Here is a 21,643-nt window from a genome sequence, read left to right as displayed (position 1 = left end):
AAAAAAATCATTTAATTATAAAGGTGTCTACATGTCATTCTTAGATTGTTCACATGTATGTGGTCAATTTAGTCTTTCACTTAAAAGCACATTTGGTTCACGTAATGAATTTTGAGTTAATAGGAATGTTATTATATAAGGAATTAGGAATATAATAGAAATTGTATTCTATTGTTTGGTTCGCGGAAGGAATATACTTTAGGAATTATATTACAGTGTTTGGTTGGTTTAAGGAATAGAAATGAAATATGTTTTAAAATACATAATACCCTTATCAAATATGTAGTAGTAGTAATAATAATAATAATAATAATAATAATAATAATAAAAGAAAATTGTCATTTTAGTCTACTGACTATTGGGGTCCTTTTAATTGCAGTCCACGACTTTCACAAGTGTTAATTGCATACCCTGACTATTCAATTTCTATTAATTTTGAGTACCAAATTGATAATTTTGCAATAGTCGACCATTTTGGTAATAAACTCAAAATAAGGTTGACATCGATAGTCATCTTACCTATATAATCATCCAATAATGATAAGGTTGTGTTGGTCAACCCTACAAGCATTGTGGATACCAATATGGCAAATACTGCACTTTGTTTCTTAATGGTATTTGATGTCCTTTGACATTAATGATAAATTTCAAGCATAATTGATGGATCAAAGATGAACATATAAATTATAATTATGAATTTATATTTGGGATATAAAACATTATGAATCAAATATGTCATTCTTTCATTTATAATTAAATGTGAATAAAGCAAGGATTGGCCATCCTTCCCGCCGGAAGACAAAGATTGCAGATTATTTGGGTGGGAAGTGGACTGGTTTACTACAAAGGTATGCTATGCGTGGAGCCTGCACAATGCTTTGCCTATAAAGCTATCCTTATCCCTGCACAATTCTCTTTCCCTTGTCAATACACATCAGCTTAAAATAAAATAAAAAATATTTCTTCTCTCTTGCCATGTCACATTGTCAATGCTAAATTTGCAGGGATAATGACAGCCTAAGCACCATGCATCATCTTAACAAAACGTACTTGCAAAGTGCTGAAACTAATGGGGATTTGGGGAACCTTGAAACACCATGCATCATCTTAACAAAATGTACTTGCAAAGTGTTGAACTAATAGGAAACCTTGAAACACCAAGCATCATCTTAACAAAACGTACTTGCAAAGTGTTGAAACTAATGGGGAACCTTTACGTGCAAACTTTGTGCAGACTAAAAATGGAGAAAATGATTCTTTAAACTCCATTGTCACCATTAGTGATGACAACTCGGAGAACCCAGTCAACATATATGGGCAGTGATATCTTAATTAATTGTCTTTTAAAAAAAATACTTTCTCCTTTAATATCTTCTTAGTATCACTTTTTATTGTGCTTTGCGGGGTTCTTGTTTGAAGTCAATGCCTAGAGGAAGAAGGGGAAAAAGAAGTAAGAGAAGTTGAGGTTGTTGACGACAATGAAAGTGATTTAGCTAAAACCTATGATGACATTATATTATCACCCATGAGCCAATTATGGATACATTTTATGACAAATATTTAAGCAATAAATCGGCATAGAGTAAAGACTAGCTTTATCAAGAATGAATAAATATTTAATTTGACAGCAATAATCATCCAATCTCTATGCATCATCCAACCATGATAGCTTATGCCAGACAACATGAAAAATGTTTTTTTTTTCTTCGTGTGGTGATTAGTTGGAGGATTAATGTAGGATTAAAACGGGGAGTTGAAGTTCTGAGTGTCGTACTCTAGGAATGGTACACTTGGAAGCTTTTAAAGGAGTGTGTTGGTAAGGTTTTCAGATGCATCAAGCTTGGTTCTAAGTATGGCATAGTACACGAGTTCTTAAAAAGAAAATGAGAGAGAGAGAGAGAGAGAGAGAGAGAGAGTTTTGTACAATTAACAACAACACAATATTAACAAGTGGTCTATGAGTGCCCCTATTTTGCAATGTGACGTAGTGTCCAAGGTGAGGAGGTGTGTGCGTGAGGATTGCAATTCCTAGAGGAGTGGCATGTAAATATGTAGCCAATTTTTGGTCTCTACGCATCTCATAGATTAATATGGCACCCAAGTGTCCATAAGTTTGAGGCAATTCATCAAACACATAGCCTACACTCCTTCCCGAACCTTGTCATCTCAGATCTATGGCGGAGATTGTGATTGGATTGAGAGGCTAGCCTAGGCTTGGCAATCTCTTGCCCACACTAACTCCACTGGGCCCTTTCTCGTAACAATGACATGAACAAAGAAGCCAAACATGGAGAGCATGACAAGTCTGCCATTCTTGATCTCCTTGACCTTGAGCTCAGCGAAAGCCTCTAGGTCGTCAACAAGGCCCAATGGGTCAAAGCTGCCACCGGGGTAGAGTGGGTCGGTGATCTCACCGAGGGGTCCGCTAGCAATACGGTAACCCAGGGGTCTCAACATCGCCCATCCAATAATAGGTCCAGGTGCATCTTTACTGTTTTTCTGTTGACTTAATTAGAGTTGGGGGTAGGAAATAGTGAAACCATTTAGTTTTTTTTTAATAATTAAAAACGCTTACATGGACGGAGAAATAAGGCCACATCAGCTTATTACTGCGCCATGTCATCAGAATTACTGGAAAACCTATAAAAAATTATAGGTGCAAAAAAGATAATGGTTTATGGATCAAAATATACATTATGAAAGATTAGGGTGCAACATGAATAATCAGGAATCGTTCATGGTGCGAGATGACACTTTAGACTTTAATTTTTAATTTTTAAAAATAATTGTACAAAATTTATAATTTATAGTCAAATTTACCGCCATATATACATAAATGTATGATAAAAGTTTAGTCAACATTAAATCAGTGGTAACTTATTGAATGAGTACGATTATTATTTAATTGAATTTTTGTTTAATCATTTTAAAATGTATCAATAAATCTTCTATTCATTATATGCTCAATTACATTATTTATTCAAATTGGGGCTTATTTAACACACTAGTATTTGTACGCACGATGCGCGAAAGTTCATGCCCAATATTAAAATAATAATAAATATAAATAATTAAAATTTTTATTTCTAATTATATATACAAATATAGTATAGGTATTTTATACACACATATGATTAACCATGCATAGAAATTTAATTAAAATATAATCAACCACTAAATTAATTATATAATGATTTTACTAAAATGATAATTAAGGAATAAGAAAATGATATGATAGATATATGTGTATGATAATAATGATGGAGTTAAAAACTAACAGTGTTATAACGGTGTAAGGATAGTTTTGTATAACAACAATGTAGTAGGGACAATTTTGTCTACTAACATTGAAGTGTACAACATTTAAAGTAAAATGTACAAATTTATTAGCATATAGAAAGATGGACATAAATCAAGGATATAACCTTGATTGAGACTTATTAAGTTTTTAGATATTTCCTCCTAATATTATACAACTAAGATTGAGAAAAAAAAAACCTGAAGACATAAAATTTGTGGAATAAAATTGATAAAAAAAAAAACCTCGAAATGTTAAATGAAAAACATGATACATTTCTTTAAGCCAACCAGGACATTAGGACTGTAACGAATAGAAATAGAAAGGAGAAGAAAAGCTATGAAGAGGCAAATAGCCAAATAGGATGCGTAGATGCCCTTTGGACTGCTCAAAGGATCAAACCCCCTTCCATCTTCCTGCCCAAAACCCCATCCTCCCCCTTCATAAATCTCCCTACACCCCATTGTTGACTTCTAATTCTATTGCGAGATACAAGAGCTGTGTGGAGTGCGATCATGGCAGCCGTCTCTCAGGTCAGCTACCTTGACCAACCCGATTGGGATCCCCTGTTTCTATTGGCTGAAGGGTTTTCTTCGGTTTCAGTTTATGCAGGTCTCAGTTGCTGTTGCTCTCAATGGAGATTCGTCTCTACAAAGATCCGCCCTCAAGGTGCTCGATTATATGCTCCGTTATTTTCTTTCAATTAACGAAATCCATTACCTTTCGATACTAATTATAGACTGTTATTAGATAGTTCCTTTGTGCGTTGGTTGGATGCCGAAAGAAAAATTTCAAGTGATATTGTTCTTGATCAAAAGTCTTACTTATTCCCTCTTTTTTTTTTTTTTTTTCCCAAATATTTAGATTTCATTTCAAATCTTTAAGTTCATTAGTTATTAAGTTGTCTCATTCCTCAGATTGTGTGAAACTTGGTTTAATTGTTTATAGCACCTTGTTTTTTGCAAATTTATAAGTTTTGAGTGAGTTACTAGAGTTCTGCATACTTAGCATGTCAGTACACATATTCATGAGCTTCTTCTTTGGCACTGCCAGAGGATTAGGATTTTAAATTTTTAATCAGATTTGGATTCCTTATGAATGAGCAGTAATTCTGTTGACATGCTTGCAACTTTCTGCATCTTCTGGTATTACTATACTTGTGGACCTTGTGGCTTTGCAAATTTTTGCCATCTCGTTCTCGGACTCTTTAAGATACAATTTGATTAATCATTTATGTTTATATATTATATGTGGACCATAGTCTCTATGATGCTGAGATTTGAACCCATGACCTTTGACATGGGATGAGCATGTGCTCCATCTCAAACTAAAGCCTAAGCTGATAGTTGGATTGCACATTTATGTTTATATATTTTATATATGCTCAACATGCTTGTTCATTTGTAATTTTTGTGGTTTTTATTTTTGTTTTTTTTCTAGATTTCTTTTCTTCTGATTCCTAAGACCACGAGTCTTAGAATTCTCATACATTGTTAGAGAAATTTTTTGCAGTTACTACATCTCACCACTAGAATTGTCATTAATAACTTAATGTCCTTTAAGAATCAAGAAAATTCTATATAAATTGACTTATAATCATCTTACTGTTGGACGCTTATGCAATTCAAATAACCACTTCTGGTTCTAGCATGTCATATTTTGTTGTGATGGACACGAATTCTGTNAAAAAAAAAACCTCGAAATGTTAAATGAAAAACATGATACATTTCTTTAAGCCAACCAGGACATTAGGACTGTAACGAATAGAAATAGAAAGGAGAAGAAAAGCTATGAAGAGGCAAATAGCCAAATAGGATGCGTAGATGCCCTTTGGACTGCTCAAAGGATCAAACCCCCTTCCATCTTCCTGCCCAAAACCCCATCCTCCCCCTTCATAAATCTCCCTACACCCCATTGTTGACTTCTAATTCTATTGCGAGATACAAGAGCTGTGTGGAGTGCGATCATGGCAGCCGTCTCTCAGGTCAGCTACCTTGACCAACCCGATTGGGATCCCCTGTTTCTATTGGCTGAAGGGTTTTCTTCGGTTTCAGTTTATGCAGGTCTCAGTTGCTGTTGCTCTCAATGGAGATTCGTCTCTACAAAGATCCGCCCTCAAGGTGCTCGATTATATGCTCCGTTATTTTCTTTCAATTAACGAAATCCATTACCTTTCGATACTAATTATAGACTGTTATTAGATAGTTCCTTTGTGCGTTGGTTGGATGCCGAAAGAAAAATTTCAAGTGATATTGTTCTTGATCAAAAGTCTTACTTATTCCCTCTTTTTTTTTTTTTTTTTCCCAAATATTTAGATTTCATTTCAAATCTTTAAGTTCATTAGTTATTAAGTTGTCTCATTCCTCAGATTGTGTGAAACTTGGTTTAATTGTTTATAGCACCTTGTTTTTTGCAAATTTATAAGTTTTGAGTGAGTTACTAGAGTTCTGCATACTTAGCATGTCAGTACACATATTCATGAGCTTCTTCTTTGGCACTGCCAGAGGATTAGGATTTTAAATTTTTAATCAGATTTGGATTCCTTATGAATGAGCAGTAATTCTGTTGACATGCTTGCAACTTTCTGCATCTTCTGGTATTACTATACTTGTGGACCTTGTGGCTTTGCAAATTTTTGCCATCTCGTTCTCGGACTCTTTAAGATACAATTTGATTAATCATTTATGTTTATATATTATATGTGGACCATAGTCTCTATGATGCTGAGATTTGAACCCATGACCTTTGACATGGGATGAGCATGTGCTCCATCTCAAACTAAAGCCTAAGCTGATAGTTGGATTGCACATTTATGTTTATATATTTTATATATGCTCAACATGCTTGTTCATTTGTAATTTTTGTGGTTTTTATTTTTGTTTTTTTTCTAGATTTCTTTTCTTCTGATTCCTAAGACCACGAGTCTTAGAATTCTCATACATTGTTAGAGAAATTTTTTGCAGTTACTACATCTCACCACTAGAATTGTCATTAATAACTTAATGTCCTTTAAGAATCAAGAAAATTCTATATAAATTGACTTATAATCATCTTACTGTTGGACGCTTATGCAATTCAAATAACCACTTCTGGTTCTAGCATGTCATATTTTGTTGTGATGGACACGAATTCTGTTATGCTGCATAAATATTTAATTGATTAGCTATATTTTCAAAAGAAGCTTATTGAAATAATTTAAAGGGAGAAAGCATGGTATCAGTTAACTTTGCATTATTTGGTATTCTCATTCGGTATTTCTAATTTACCCAATCTAAGTATATAACATTATGTATCACAGAAGCATTTTGCCTTAATGATGTCAAAATATGCTTTTAATTCATGCAGGCTAACAGCATTACATTCAACAACAGATCGCCGATATCTTTCCAACCTTTTGACTTGAAAACCAGAAATGGAAAATCCCGGAGCCAATATGTTGTTTGCATGTCAGTGCAACAAGCTAGCATACCCAAAGTTACTGTTTCACCATTATCACTTGAAGATGCAAAAGAACCTCCACTGAACTTGTACAAGCCTAAGGGGCCATACACAGCAACCATTGTCTCTGTTGAGAGGATTGTAGGCCCAAAAGCTCCTGGTGAGACCTGCCATATTGTGATTGATCATGGTGGTAATGTTCCGTACTGGGAAGGACAAAGCTATGGTGTAATTCCTCCTGTAAGTCATGGCTTCTAAGTTTTTATGTTGTTTTTAATTACACTTACTGAACTAGTAATTCACCACGGAGCTCATGCGAAAGTCTAGTCATTTTACCTTACATAAGATCTATAAGGTGATTTATTTGTATATGGGACTATGAACCATCGTCCTCTTTTATTGAGGGCATTGTTGGCCAGAAAGAATCAAGTCCAGAACGTTAAACATGACTTTTATATATTTTAAGCAAACTGATAATTTTATTTCAATTCGGTAAGTCTCAACAAAGTGCATTTGGTTCTGGAATTCTAGCATTGTGCGGGAAACTTTCTAAACCTTGGGTGTGATTTCATTCCAGGGAGAAAACCCAAAGAAACCAGGTAGCCCCCATAATGTTCGTTTATATTCAATTGCATCCTCCAGATATGGAGACTCTTTTGATGGGAAGACAACCAGTTTGTGTGTTAGACGCGCTGTTTATTATGATCCCGAGACAGGAAAAGAAGATCCTTCCAAAAACGGAGTTTGCAGCAATTATCTATGTGATTCAAAACCTGGAGACAAAGTGCAGATCACAGGTAAGAGAGATCACTAACAAGGTTCATCATACGAAGATTTCTCATTTGCTGAATTTGTGAAAAATACTATAGAGCATCAATCATTAATTTTGTTGTTGTGAGGAAGACCAAGTCTTTACTTTAACTATATTGTCATATTCTTTGTAGGTCCTTCTGGAAAGATAATGCTTCTACCCGAAGATAACCCAAATGCCACCCACATTATGATTGCCACTGGTACCGGTGTGGCTCCCTTCAGAGGCTACCTTCGTCGCATGTTTATGGAATCCGTCCCCACATTCAAGTTCAACGGCCTCGCTTGGCTCTTCCTAGGGGTGGCCAACACCGACAGTCTTCTGTACGACGATGAGTTCGCCAAGTATCTCCAGGACTACCCAGATAATTTCAGGTACGATCGTGTTCTTAGCCGAGAACAGAAGAACAAGAAAGGAGGCAAGATGTACGTCCAAGACAAAATCGAAGAATACAGCGACGAGATCTTCAAACTGCTGGATGAAGGTGCACACATCTATTTCTGTGGGTTGAAGGGCATGATGCCTGGAATTCAGGATACATTGAAGAGAGTTGCAGAGGAGAGAGGGCTGAGCTGGGAGACCAAGCTTTCGCAGCTTAAGAAGAACAAACAATGGCATGTTGAAGTGTACTGAGAATGTTGGGAACTTGAAACTCAAAGGAATCATGGATTATCTTCTCTCCTGTTTGAAACAGTAATTGTTGTTTAGAATTCTTGAAACTCAAGGGAATCAAGATTGTATTCCTGTATTTGAAAACAGAAATATTATTAGGAATAAATGCTTCTAGCTTTATCTAAGCCTTCAACATTTTGTACTCAATTTTCTTTTGGGAAATGCTGCATATCTATGTTGCACAGATGAGAAATGGGAAAATGGAAAACGAGAAGCAAGGATAGGATAAATTCAATATATATATATATATATATATATATATATATTTTTTTTTCTTAATATGTATACATCAATTGTTACACAGTGGACCATGGCCCCACATAGTGTTATGTGGACTATGATTGTTATTGTCACGGTTGTGAAACTGTAGTAGAATTAAAATGATGTTTTAGTGTTGCGTGGGAAAAATAAAACTAAAAAATAGAGTTCATTCAACGTATATTGTTAAATAAAATTTAACTAGTGTGTGAAAATGAAACTAAAATCCAATGTTATACAATAACATATATTGTCAAATGAACCTGTAGTAAAATTAAATTATATTCGCAGAAATACTTCGTATATATATACTGTGGGACAAAAAATCCCCCTCACACAACAAATCCACAAAAAAACTCACTCAATATTACGATTGGGATGCTCTTATAAATGAGCATTTAAAATATTAGAGTATTAAGAAGAATAAATTTCATTTTTAGCCTTCGAATTATTATGACATTGCTACATTTAGTCCTATTATTTTAATTGTGTCACATTACATCATTGACTTTTATTTGTTGTCACAATTAGTCATTTGTTTAAATTTTTATCATTTCATAAAGATGACTAACATATAATTTTACAATTCAAGCATCTTGCACTAACATGTATTTCTCTCTCTCTTGTAAATTTTTTTTTTTAATTTTAAAGGAAGGGGGAAACCCATGTACATATTTGTTTCAGCTGAGGCTATACATGAATCGCCAAGATGGGCAGCCTAATCTATCCAGCTCTAATAGGTTGATTACATCACCTGGTGGTTGCGCTAAGCTAAAAAAACCGTTTGGATAGTATCTCGATGATTTCGCCATTTTATCTGCTACTGAATTTAATTCTCGAGGTACGACCACTACTCTCCAGGACTCCGTGTTACGGAGCTCTTGTCTGCATGCTCTTACTATGTTCAGGATAGGTGACCTCTCTGTTGTGCCATTCCTCAATATGTCTACCAGTTGTGATGAATCTCCTTCTAGCACAATGTTCTTGAATCCCATATGATTTGCTACCTAGATGCTTCTCAACAAGCCCCACGCCTCTGCTTGGAGTGGGGGGCAGTGCCCTAAATTGCTCACGAAGCCCCCTAGCCATTTTCCTTCATGATTTCTTAATATTCCTCCGCATCCTGCCATCTTGAGTGCATGGTTGGAGGATCCATCATAGTTAATCTTCACAACTCCTTCTGGCTTTTCCCAGCATCTATTTTCCCATCCTGGATCCATTGATGATTCCTAGATTCTTTTATCGTTGGCGAATGCAGCTTCAATTTGTTCTACTTGTAAGCTTATCCAGTCTCTCTTGGATTGGAGTGTGTGGATTGAGTTGGTGAAGACTGCCTCATTCCTCCATCGCCAAATCCACCATAGTGAAACTACAAATAGGGTGTTGTCATTCTGTGGACTAAAACCATTACCCTTGGTTGTCAGACCTCGGTCCAACCAGTCTTGGAAAGATAGATTTCTGGTTTCCGAATGCCATTTTGGTAACATCATTCTCCATACTTCATCTGCTGCTGTGCATCTACGGAGTACGTGATCGATATCCTCTCTTGCGTTGTGACAAAGCCAACATTCATCCGAGGTTGTCATACCTCTTCTCATCCACATGCTGTTCGTCATGAGTTTCTTGTGTCTGGTTAACCAGAGAAACACTTTGATTCGGATGGTAATCTTTAATCTCCAGATAGCATTCCATTTTGCGGCCTCAGGGGCGTTGGTGTCGTGCCTCATTATACTATATGCCGATCTGACCGAGAAGGAGCCTGAACTGTCCTCTCTCCAACTTATCTGATCGTCTAATTCCGCCTCTTCATCAATCAATGCCGCCCGCAGTTCATCAAGTGTGGTCATAGGCAGGTATTGTTGTAATAGGTTCCAATCCCAGCCGCACTCCGGCCTCCAATATTCGTCTACAGTTTTGTTGATCTCTGCATCAGGGACTGCTCTTATAGTCTTGGATATCAGTGGACAGTACCCAGCCAGTTCTCTGTCCAGAATTGTGTCTGTCTTCCATTTGTAACTGCTTTAGCTAATCCTTTTTGCAGAATTGGTACGGCCTTTAGAATCCCCTTCCATACATTTGACATTCTTGGTTTCGGGCTCCAAGATGTACAATCCATTGTAGATATGTTATATTTTGCCCGTAGTATTTGAGTCCATAAACTGTCTTCTTCTTGTAATAGCCGCCACCCGAGTTTTGCTAAAAATGCTTCATTCATCGTCTCTAGTCTTCGGAGTCCTAGTCCTCCTTCTTCCTTGCTTTTCGTCACTATCTCCCAGTTCACTAGATGACACTTCCTTTGTTCCGGCATGCTGCCCCATAAGAAGTTCCGAATTAGGCCTTCGATCTTTGATATTATCCCTACTGGCAGTAGTGTGGACTGTATAGTATAGTATGGTATTGATGAGAGAGCTGATTGCGCTAGAGTCAGTCTGCCTGCTATCGATAAGGATTTTGATTTCCACCCCGCAAGTCTCTACTGCATTCTTTCAATGAGGCTCGAAAAAGAGTCCTTCTTCAGTCGTCCATGGATTGAAGGCACTCCTAAATATCTCCCCATGTCCTCTACTTTGGGGATCCTTGTTATATTTGATATGCTTTCTTGTAATTCAGTGGGTGTGTTCTTGGAAAAAAATAGCGATGATTTATGCACATTCACTGTCTGGCTTGACTGGCTGCAAAAGATCCTCAGGCATTTGGTCATCTCCTCCGCTTGTTCCGTTATGGCTTCCCCGAACAACACCATATCGTCTGCAAAAAACAGATGAGAGAGATTAGGGCCATTCCTGCTTAATCTAATACCCTTCCATTTCCCCATCTCTATAGACTTAGTGATTAAATGATTTAGCCTTTCCATGCATAACACAAAAAGCAAAGGTGAGATAGGGTCTCCCTGACGAATTCCTTTCTTCCGGTGGAACCATTCTGATTTGTTTCCTTCCCAACTAATAGCCAATCTGGATGATGTTATGCACTCCATTATGTTTCTTCTCCAAGTTTCGTTTAGACCCATGTCCTTCAGCGAGTCTAGTATGAAGCTCCAATCCAGCTTATCATAAGCTTTTTCCAAATCTATCTTCATGATCATCCACCCTACTTTTGTTTTCCTTGTCCTCATCGAATTGAGCACTTCTTGGAATACTATTATGTTGTCAACTATCTGTCTCCCAGGCACGAAGCTTGCTTGATTTGGGCCAACTAATTTTTTCGAAACTTCTCTTAATCTGGACGCCATTACCTTGGTAATTATTTTGTATGATACATTGCACAATCCTATTAGTCTTAGATGCTTCGCTGAGGTTGGGCTGGGCACTTTGGGGATTAGAGTTATGACCGTATCATTGCATCCTATGGGTAGCTTTCCTTCCGCAAAGAAGTCCTGGACAAACTTTGTTATACTCTCGCCGACCCAGTCCCATGCTTTTTGGTAGAACCCCCCTGTGAATCCATCTGGTCCCGGCGCCTTATGTGGATCCATCTCAAACAAAGCCTGCTTTATCTCTGTTGGTTCAATTGCTCGGTTCACTTTCTGCCATTCTTCGGTCCCTAGGATCGGGTATCTCCCATGGAGTATGTCTTGTGAATCTACCATTGTGTCTTCTGTAAAGAAGTTGATGAAGTAGCTTTGAATGTGATTTCTTATTTGCAGCTCATCCGTGATCCTCTGCCCGTCATCTATTTCCAAAATCCTGATCCTTGAATTATTACTTTTCACTGAGGTTGCTAGGTGGTAATATCTAGTGTTACAATCTCCAGACTTGATCCACTCCTCTCTTGACGGAACCAAATCAGTTCTTCTTGATGTAGGGTTAGCTCTAGTTCTTTTTTCAGTTCTCTGTCCAATCTTAATAGGTTCTGACTTGCTTGCTGTGCTAATCTTTTTTGGACTCCTTTTATTCTTGCCAGCAACCTTTTTTTTCTGTGGAAGACATTCCCAAACACCTCCTTATTCCAAGATGATAATGCATTTGCCATAGCTGCCTTATTCTCCTCTAGATTATCTCCTCTCCTCCAAGTTTGTTGCACACACCTCATGAAATCTTTGTGAGTTGTCCACATATGATTAAATCTGAACTTCCTTTCCCCCTTGAATCCCTTCTCGGGGTTATTAGATATGAGTAAGATGGCATGGTCTGAGTTGATGATTGGTAAGTGTTCAACCTTGGTATTTGGGAATCTCAGTTTCCATTCCTCATTACCCATTGCTCGGTCTAATCTTGCCTCTTTAAAACTGGTTGTGTCTACTCCTCTCATCCATGTAAACTTCGAACCCTCATACCCTAAATCTATAAGGCCTTCTCGGAAGATCCACTCAATGAAGTCTGTCGTTCTGGCTGCGTTGAACTTAACCGGATTGCTTACCTCTTCCATGCTTGTTACCAAATTGAAATCTCCGCAGACTAACCAGCAAGATTGTGGTCTTAGCATGCTCGAAGACAGATCTGCAAAAAGCCTTTTCCGAAGAGCCAAGTTGGGGCTGCCGTATACCATTGTTAGCTCCCAAGGCGGTAAGTTATCCTTTTTTACCTGCAAAGTAATGAATTGAGGATGTGTATTTATTATTTCCAACTGGACTCTTTTCTTCCATAGTACCCAGATCCCTCCAGAGAATCCCACTGCCTCGACTCGAATCCATTCCTCGAAACTCAATTTGCTACATATGGCGGTCGCCTGTGAGCCCGAAACCTTCGGTTCAACTAAACATACAACATCAGGTGAATGGTCACGACAAAATTGTTTGAGGGTGCGTCGAAACTCTTTCGATGCTGCACCCTGACAATTCCAAGTTAGACAAATCATAAAAACAAATAAATAAAAAGCAGCAGTGCGCACTAGCACTGAGGATCAAGCAACCCCCCATCCCCGGGGTCGAACTGCCCATCATAAACATCCTCTGCATTAGCAGGCTGTTCTGGTCTGTTCTCATAAGACCTAGGCAGATCAGGGGGTCCCCAAGTAGTTCAAAGTCAATGTCCATACGGCGAGAGGGCTCCGGTCTGTCATTCGTATGGTGAACAACAGAGCTAGTAATATGTTTCCCTCGGTTGGACCCTCTTACCACGATGTGCTCAGATTCGGCCGCGGCCCTCCTCGGCGCCCCTCCTCTTGTGCCTCTGCCTCTGGTAGTCCCTCGCCCAAATGAATTTACTTGTCCGCCTCTAGTACCTCTTCCACCTGGGTTCATTTGGTTTCTACTATTTTGTTGGGGTAAATTTTGCCCCATTGGTGAATGTGGAACCTGGTTGGTGCGGATTCTTGGGAGTGTTTCTGGAACACTCTGCAGCATTGCTGAACTTGGTCCCTCCTCCGGCTGAAATTCTATTCCCTCATCATCCAGACCTTCTAGAGCTGCATACCTTGATTGTGATCTTGGGCCTTCTCCCTTCTGTGTTTGCATTTGAGCTTGGTTACCTCTATTCCTGGGTGGTATCTGGGGGCCGCCCCCACGATTGCTTCTTCTCTCCTTTCTTGCTACCAGCATCCAGTCACCAAAATTTTGTCTGAAATCTCTTGCTGGTCTTCTTTCCTGTTGTTCTGTCTGGTTTTCCCCGTTCATTTGGGGATTCCCTCTTTGAGTTTGTGCCCTATCCTCCTCCCTAATCTCCGCACCTTCCTTTTGACCCTGCGCCCCGCATTGCCCCTGTTTGTGCCCGTACAAGCCGCATTTGAAGCATACCATTTGGATCCCTTCATACTTGATGGGTACTATTTCCCCTTCCAATGTAAATTTTGCCAGCAGTGGTCTGGCCAGGTCAAGCTCTACGCACACTCTTGCGAACCTTCCAATCGATACCAGACTAGTCGTTGTGTCAACCTTCACTGGGCGGCCAATGTTCTTGCCTATCTTCTTCAGGAACTCATCTTCGAAATATTCAATTGGGAGTGCCGGGAACCGTATCCAGACCAAAAGCTTGTCTAATTTGTTCTTGTGCGGAAAGAAATTTGGTCGCCATTCTTGAACCGTCAAATAATGCCCCAAAATAACCCACGGCCCTTCATACTTCGCGAACTCATAATCGCTTAGTGAGTCGAATTTTGCCAGAAAATAGTCTTGATCAATTGCAATTAGGTCGAAATTGGCTTCAGGTTTCCATAATTTCTGCAATCTTTGTAAAAGAAAGGAGTAGTCTACCTTGCGGCCAAGAACTTTGACGATGAGCGTTCTTCCCCATGGGCGTCTTAGCCTTTCTTTTTCCTCTTTTGTTACTCTTATTACCGGGCAATTAGGGTCCGTTTCCCCGTCATCCATCGGTTCTTCGTCCGATACTGCTTCGCCTTCCGCCTGAGCTGTGTTGTCTCTTCTGCCCCATGCGTTACTTGGTGTTTCGACCGGAGTTCTCCACTTCGCTGACTCTGGAGACATGAACCCTGCCGTGGCCGGAGTTTCTTGGACGACACTGTCCGTCATCCCAGGCTTTGAATGCTCCGCCGGAGCTCTACCCCTCTTCGTCTTCTTTGTGCTTCGTTGTAGTAGATCCTCATCTTCTGGTGACCGGGGAGTCGCCGCCGATGGGTTTTCTTCAGATAGCGATTCCGTTACTTCTTCCATTCTTGGAGCTTCTTCCACAATTGTTGATCTAGCTATCCAAATAGATATACTAGATCCCTCTTGTAAATTTTTTTAATTGAATGATTAAATTATATATTAGCCATATTTATCAAATAATGAAATAACAAAATTTTACAAGGTGGACTAATTGTGAAAATCAAATGAAAGTTAATGATGTAATGTAACAAAATTAAAAGAGTGATTAAATGTGACAATGTAAAAGAGAACTAAATATCGAATTTGCTCGAATTGAATTTAATATTAGATTTGATACTAAACCATAAAAAATGTCATTTTTAATTATTTTATATTAATTCAAATAAGTGAAAATATACATAAGTTTTTTTTTATACTAATTTTAGATCATATTTTATATTTAATTGATTTTTAAGTTGAGAATTAAAAGCGTAAAAATGTCATAATTTAGTAACTACTCGACACGGACAGTTGATATGGTTGACAGTTGATTGTTGATCAAAGAAAAGAAAACAAATCAAACCTTTCGCTTTCTGTCGGAGAGAAAAGTCAGAAAACGGATCTCTCTCTTCCTTTCAGGCTTTCTCTCTCTAGATTTCAACTGAGGAACGATAAGGTGACGATGACACGATTCTTCATCCTATGTTTTCATTATATTTTGTGTCTTTGTACAATGTTCATAATTCAATCAGAAACCTAAGCGATCCCTTTCGCCTTTCTCAATGCCAATTTTTATGCAATTCAGGGACAATTTTGTGTTATTTTTCTGACGATTTTTGTTAACCTGTGGTGTTTTTGGATTGGCCTGCGCTGGAATTAGAATTACCAATTTTCTAAAATGATACAACTCAATTGGATTATTTGATTCGCGCTCCCATCACTGTTTCTTGATGCAGACAACCTGTTTGAAACATTTCCTTCTCTTTTTTCTTTTTTCTTTTTTCTTTTTTTTTTTTCTGAGAAAAATAAATAAATTCCTTTCTGGGTTGCGTCGCTGATAGGTTGTTTGTGCCTTTGTGGGTACAAAGTGAAAAGCAGCTTTGTTGGATGACTGTAGCGTATTGGCAGAGCCATGAGCGGAACATCTTCAAGTATGATTTTAGTGCTTTTCTGATAATCTGTATTTTTTATCATCATACAGTTTGGTTTGAATCTTAGCCTATTTGACTACATGTGGTTTGTTGCTTTATTGCCACTTGTGCTCGATGAAATGTTTGAGGCCAATCCTCACAAATTTTCCTGCACAAAGCTTTAGCTTGGGTAAACATGCAACGTCTTACTTTAAGAGTGCTGCATTTATAGGATGTTGCAATGTTTTTTCAAACAAGAGTGTTTAGTGAAACCAAATTGGTCAAGCTGTTGGTTTGGTAATCACAAGGTTTCAATTTCGACTCTTGGTGAGAGTGGCCTATCAGCCTATGGCCTTCTTGGTCTGAAACTATCAGCCATGGGCAACCTAGTTTTTTTTAATGCAATTGACCATATTACATTGTAGTATCTGTTCATCTATACTTTCTCAACATGTTGAAGTACAAAGAGTCAATATCGCCTCAACTGAGGTGAGAATCTCATGACCTCCCATATGGGAGAATCACTACATGCCATCTGAGCACAAGATGCTTGGCATGGGCAACCTAGTTTAGTTTACCTCCTAGTGGTCCTTAGCCGGGTAGGGTTGCAAGGCGAGGTTTACCTAACGCACACATTCGAGTAGTGGCTTGTCACCCAAAAGAGTGTTAAGTGGTTGACTAATAATGTAAGCAAGCATTGTTTGAGTGGCCATTGAAGGTGTGCATATTAGGAGCAAAATTTAGCTTATCATCATTTTGTACACTCAGTTTCACGTGATGATCAGCTCTTAAGTTTGCACACACATTTCTCCATCTACGCCATGGTTCTGCAGTTTTACCACCTCTCTCTGTTTCTGATAATGATTAAGTCTCTTTTTTTGTTCAATTGCATTTTGAACAGATAAAAGAAGATTGAGAGACCTTTTGGTACAAAGTGATAATCGTGTATGTGCCGATTGTGGTGGTCACGACCCAAAATGGGCGTAAGTTCCAGCATTTGGATTCCTACTTACTTTGTTCATGCTGATATTCTGTGTTTTTCAGAGGATTAGGAAAGCATCTCTTTTCTTGCAAAATTTTAGATCGCTTGATTGAAACATATTGCAATGTGGAAATGGATGGTGTTTTGATTTTTTATTTTATTATTTTTTTTTTATGAACTCTTGGAATTATTTTCTTTTTCTTTCTTAGCTTATAATCTTATTTGGATGCTTATATTGTATTCTGCAATTTCAGATCAGCCAATATTGGGGTTTTCATATGCTTAAAGTGCTGTGGCGTGCACAGAAGCCTTGGCGCTCATATCTCAAAGGTACATGACATGTCAAAGAACTGAATAACATGTCCACAACTTTATTTGATTAGTGTGAGTGGTACAAACTTATATTTTGTGGCTAATATATTTGATTTCTTCATGTCATATTTTAGACCTTAAAAGGTGTAAATTGAATATTTATGGACTCTGAAAGAATGACAAAATTCATTCTGAAAATTTTCTTAATTATTTTTTCATCCCTTTTGGGACTTCATAAACAATAAATTTAGACAGGGCTAGGAATTTTGTTTACAGTTCAGTAGCCTCCGAACATCATAGTAATGAGCTTTTCCAAGATATGTAACTTATGTTAATGCATGTGTACATAGACACACATGTGCATGCGTATATGCATGGAGTTTCTCCAATACCTTTTACTACAATGTCTTTTTGTCAAAAGAGGAAATAGAATATTAGGAAGGCGTTTTTGTCACATGCCACTATTTTTCTTTCTTTTTCCAACTCAGTTGATATGACCAAAATACCTTAAAATTTTTCATTTTTAGAAACAGGCATTGTAGTAAAAGGCATATGAGAAAATTTGTGTACACACTTGCATAAATGCATTCTCTTAAGAGGGCTCTGCTTCATCCCCTTCTATCCATGGATGGAATACAGTTTTTGTGTTGCTTCCCTTTTGAACATTATCTAAGATTTCTTCTTTAACCCTGCAGGTTTTGTCTGTGACGATGGATGAATGGACAGATGACGAAATTGATGGGATGATTGACATAGGAGGAAATGCTTCGGCAAATTCAATCTATGAAGCTTATTTCCCTAATGGGATTTCTAAGCCTGGGCCAGATGCTAGCCATGATCAGCGTGCTAAGTTTATCAGGTTAGATTTGATATGGAAATGCTGTTATTGATCCATTCTCTCTTTCAGTGCACTTGTAATACATATTTCATTAGGTTACGGACCTTCTAGAATACCAGTTCATGCTTCAATTCTACAAGTGATCTATGTTAATTGAATAGAAAGATACCCTTTATATCTAGTTAGAAACCATTGTATTTTGAATTTTGAATCCATGCAAAATGTTTACCTGAGGTGGCAATTACAAAACATGTATGCTAACCACAAAACCAGATGCACCTGATGTAGGTGGTGGTGCTCTGATGATGCTATGCATTCTATTTGTAGGGCTAAATATGAGCGTCAAGAATTCTTGAAACCTAGCTTGCGTATTAAGTCGGCTCCTAAGTCCTCCCTTCAAACAAGTTTATCCAGGAAGGCTATGGATACATTTCGAAGTTCGAGTTCACATATGGTAAGTTATAATTTGTTTTAAAGAAAGATAGCATTAACTATTCCCATGAGCACATATTTATGTAGTACATATTAAATTTCAAAGAGATGTAATTCTTCTTATGAGTGCTATTGTATTTCCTCTGAATTATTGTTATTAGCATCCGTGTTGTATGATGCCCGAGAAACTGTAAAATGATTTTTCCAAAGTGATTCTATGATCATTTAATTTGGGATCACTTGTAGGCAGCTAAAACAAAACTTGGTTACAGGAAGGCACCGTAGAATTTATTGGAATGTTGAAAGTTATAGTACTCAAAGGGACAAACCTAGCGGTTCGAGACATGCTTTCAAGTGATCCATATGTTATCTTGACCCTTGGCAATGAGGTTAGTGAATCTTTTATGAGGATGCATGTCTTGTATGAACTATAATGGGGTGTTTGCCAACTTTATGGGTTAGCTAGACTACATAACCTCATATCTGGGTTGATATACATATTAATTGTTCATATTTTGTTCCTACTTATATACAAACTTAAAATGAGAAAGACTATATAATTGAAGATGACTCAAAACTATTCAAATTACTTCTTTAAGATCTTTATAGCCCAGTCTATCTCAACATATTCTATGATTTCTTAGAAAGTGCAAACAACTTCAATGAGGAGCAATTTGAATCCAGTTTGGAATGAAGTACTCACGCTTTCTGTTCCTCAAAATTATGGCTCAATTAAGTTGGTAATATTTCATTCTCTTATAATTCTTTTTATACTTTGTGAAAACTTGGGTATGCATAAATTTTGTAAACTATATAGATTCTGCTTAATTAAAGAATGTGTTATTTCTAAGTAATGGTTGGATTAAACATCTGCACAAACAATCTATATTTTATATATTATTTGAGTCAATGAAATTTTGTCTATGTCAGCTCTGATACGAAATTGAACTGTGTATCTCATCTAAACTAAAAAGTTAAGTTGATTGTGAGATAAATAATTACTCCCTCTGTCCCATTTTATCTGTCATACTTACTATTCATTGGTCAAACTAACTCTTTCTTCTTTGTTTATTTTCTTTAGTATTTTTATTTATTTTTAAATTTGATTTTTTGTGTTTAATAGTACTTTTAGTGTAATTTATAAATATATAAATTTTGTATGTTAATACTAAATTTAATATTATGAAAATTTGGATTAAAGATAACTTCAGCAAGCCTCGTTAACTGAACCAGACACATAAAATGGGACGGAGTGAGCACTTTTTTTCTCTCGTACGGAATAACATTTTCATCATTCTTTCTATATTGAGTGTATTAAGTTAAATAGTGAGACCTACACATTTTATTAGTTATATATACTCCGTATTATGCTAAACATATTTATATTCATCATGAATTACTACTTTGTAGGAAGTTTATGATTACGACACCTTCTCTGCTGATGATATAATGGGGGAGGCTGAGATTGACATTCAGCCGTTGATTACTTCTGCAATGGCATTTGGAGATACCTCAATGTTTAGTGATATGCAAATAGGGAAATGGTTGAAATCAGATAATAATGCGCTAATTGAGGATAGCGCTGTAAACATTACTGATGGGAAGGTGAAACAAGAAGTATCACTGAAGCTGCAGAACGTAGAATCTGGTGAAATTTATCTAGATATAGAGTGGATTCCTGAGTAGGGTGTATAAATATATAGATTATTTTCTTTTATTCATTTCTTATTTGCATGTGATAATAAATGACTCGAGAAATTTGTTTGAGTCAAATATTACGTTAAAATTCTTTTGTACAATTTATAAAATCTCATATTATTTCCTGAAATAGTTGTAATATTTGTAAATTTGTAATGTTCAATGCAATAATTTTTATTTAAATTCAAAGTTTAATGTTATATTTTTATAAGTTTGTTGTTTTTTAAATTTTAGAAAATTATAGATTTTTTCTTCTTCCAAGTTCTTTAAAGAAAATGGTGAAATAGGCCCTTGAACTTTATATGGTATAGTAATTAGGCATTTGAACTTTTAAAAGATGCAGTTAAACCCTCTAACGTATTAAAATCGGTCAAATAAGTTCAATTTATTGGTTGCTTGTTGACCACCGCCGTCTTCTTCTAATCCACGAAGAAGGCAAACAAAAATAGCAAGTGTAAAAACATTGCACGTTTCATCATTCATTTAAAACGTAATGGTCAAATAATTGTCGAATAATGCAATTGAGATTCCAAACTATTTTAAAAAGTCTTCATTGAAACACTTGAAATTGACAAAATATGCGGTCAAGCCTATTAGCAAGTTAACCAATCATTATACCATAAACCATAATTCACCTTACAAGTTACATGAACCATTGATTTAAAGTTCATTTTTAATATATTGAAAGTTTATTTTTAATATATTGAATATTTATTTTTTTAAAGTTATTTATTTTTTTTAAACTTCATTATTTGTATATTAAAAATTCATTATTTGATATATTATTTAAAAATAAATTTTCAATACATTAAAAATGAATTTTTTTAGTACTTAAAATTATTATTTAACCATGGAGATTGTAATGTGGACCATGGTGAATAGTATAAGTTAACAACGTCAGAGACTCAGAGTTGTCACTTATTTAACACTATAATAGATTGACTTCCATTCCCTTTAATTGTTTTGTATGGCCCATCTTTCTAACTCTATTGAAAAGAGTACGGCAAATTATTGCATGGATGTACTGAAGGTACATTATTTTTGTACTGTAGGTACATTATTTAATAGTATATATCAAATAATGTACATTCAGTACAAAAATAATGTACCCTAAAATAATGTACCTACAGTACAAAAATAATGTACTTTTTATGTTTGGTCCACATAGCTATGTGAACCATGGTCCATGCAATAATGATTGAAAGAGTACAACGATTAATAAAAACGGCTATAGTAACAACAAAGGCTGTACTAGATGTCTAGAGTCTTTGTTTCTCAAATGAAATGATGGCCCAAATATTTGACAAAAAT

General features: G+C 36.6%; 4 protein-coding genes across 8 annotated transcripts; 2 read left to right on the top strand and 2 right to left on the bottom strand.

Annotated features, from left to right (window-relative positions):
• Positions 1–2,208: 2,208 nt before the first annotated feature.
• On the bottom strand, positions 2,209–3,762 carry LOC116027638. Its single transcript, XM_031269344.1, has 3 exons — positions 3,573–3,762; positions 2,576–2,640; positions 2,209–2,499 (listed from the first exon to the last, which is right to left on the bottom strand). The coding sequence occupies exons 1-3, from the start codon at positions 3,760–3,762 to the stop codon at positions 2,209–2,211; spliced, it is 546 nt and encodes a 181-aa protein (XP_031125204.1).
• Positions 3,614–8,366, top strand: LOC116027392 (ferredoxin--NADP reductase, root-type isozyme, chloroplastic-like). Of its 2 annotated transcripts, none has more exons than XM_031268982.1 (5): positions 3,614–3,831; positions 5,353–5,418; positions 6,644–6,976; positions 7,314–7,533; positions 7,681–8,366. In XM_031268982.1, exons 1-5 carry the CDS (start codon positions 3,814–3,816, stop codon positions 8,178–8,180), a joined length of 1,137 nt encoding a protein of 378 aa, XP_031124842.1. In that variant the 5' UTR covers positions 3,614–3,813; the 3' UTR covers positions 8,181–8,366. The 2 variants fall into 2 exon arrangements, with proteins under 2 accessions (XP_031124842.1, XP_031124841.1); XM_031268981.1 differs by lacking the exon at positions 3,614–3,831 and adding an exon at positions 5,065–5,282.
• Positions 8,367–12,197: 3,831 nt separating this feature from the next.
• LOC116027636 lies at positions 12,198–15,024 on the bottom strand. The gene is made up of 3 exons (XM_031269340.1): positions 13,534–15,024; positions 13,068–13,247; positions 12,198–13,001 (listed from the first exon to the last, which is right to left on the bottom strand). The coding sequence occupies exons 1-3, from the start codon at positions 15,022–15,024 to the stop codon at positions 12,198–12,200; spliced, it is 2,475 nt and encodes an 824-aa protein (XP_031125200.1).
• Positions 15,025–15,512: 488 nt separating this feature from the next.
• LOC116026825 (ADP-ribosylation factor GTPase-activating protein AGD12-like) lies at positions 15,513–20,481 on the top strand. Of its 4 annotated transcripts, none has more exons than XM_031268233.1 (9): positions 15,513–15,616; positions 16,002–16,091; positions 16,972–17,053; positions 17,307–17,382; positions 18,060–18,223; positions 18,530–18,656; positions 18,907–19,023; positions 19,279–19,374; positions 20,045–20,481. In XM_031268233.1, the coding sequence occupies exons 2-9, from the start codon at positions 16,073–16,075 to the stop codon at positions 20,318–20,320; spliced, it is 957 nt and encodes a 318-aa protein (XP_031124093.1). In that variant the 5' UTR covers positions 15,513–15,616; positions 16,002–16,072; the 3' UTR covers positions 20,321–20,481. The 4 variants fall into 4 exon arrangements, with proteins under 4 accessions (XP_031124093.1, XP_031124097.1, XP_031124096.1 ...); XM_031268237.1 differs by having other exon boundaries at positions 15,549–15,616; positions 16,029–16,091; XM_031268236.1 differs by lacking the exon at positions 15,513–15,616 and adding an exon at positions 15,639–15,903 and having other exon boundaries at positions 16,029–16,091.
• The last annotated feature ends 1,162 nt before the right edge of the window (positions 20,482–21,643 follow it).

Source organism: Ipomoea triloba, chromosome 8 (assembly GCF_003576645.1).
Source record: "Ipomoea triloba cultivar NCNSP0323 chromosome 8, ASM357664v1".
NCBI lineage: Eukaryota > Viridiplantae > Streptophyta > Magnoliopsida > Solanales > Convolvulaceae > Ipomoea > Ipomoea triloba.
This window is presented reverse-complemented; position numbering and strand designations above follow the sequence as displayed.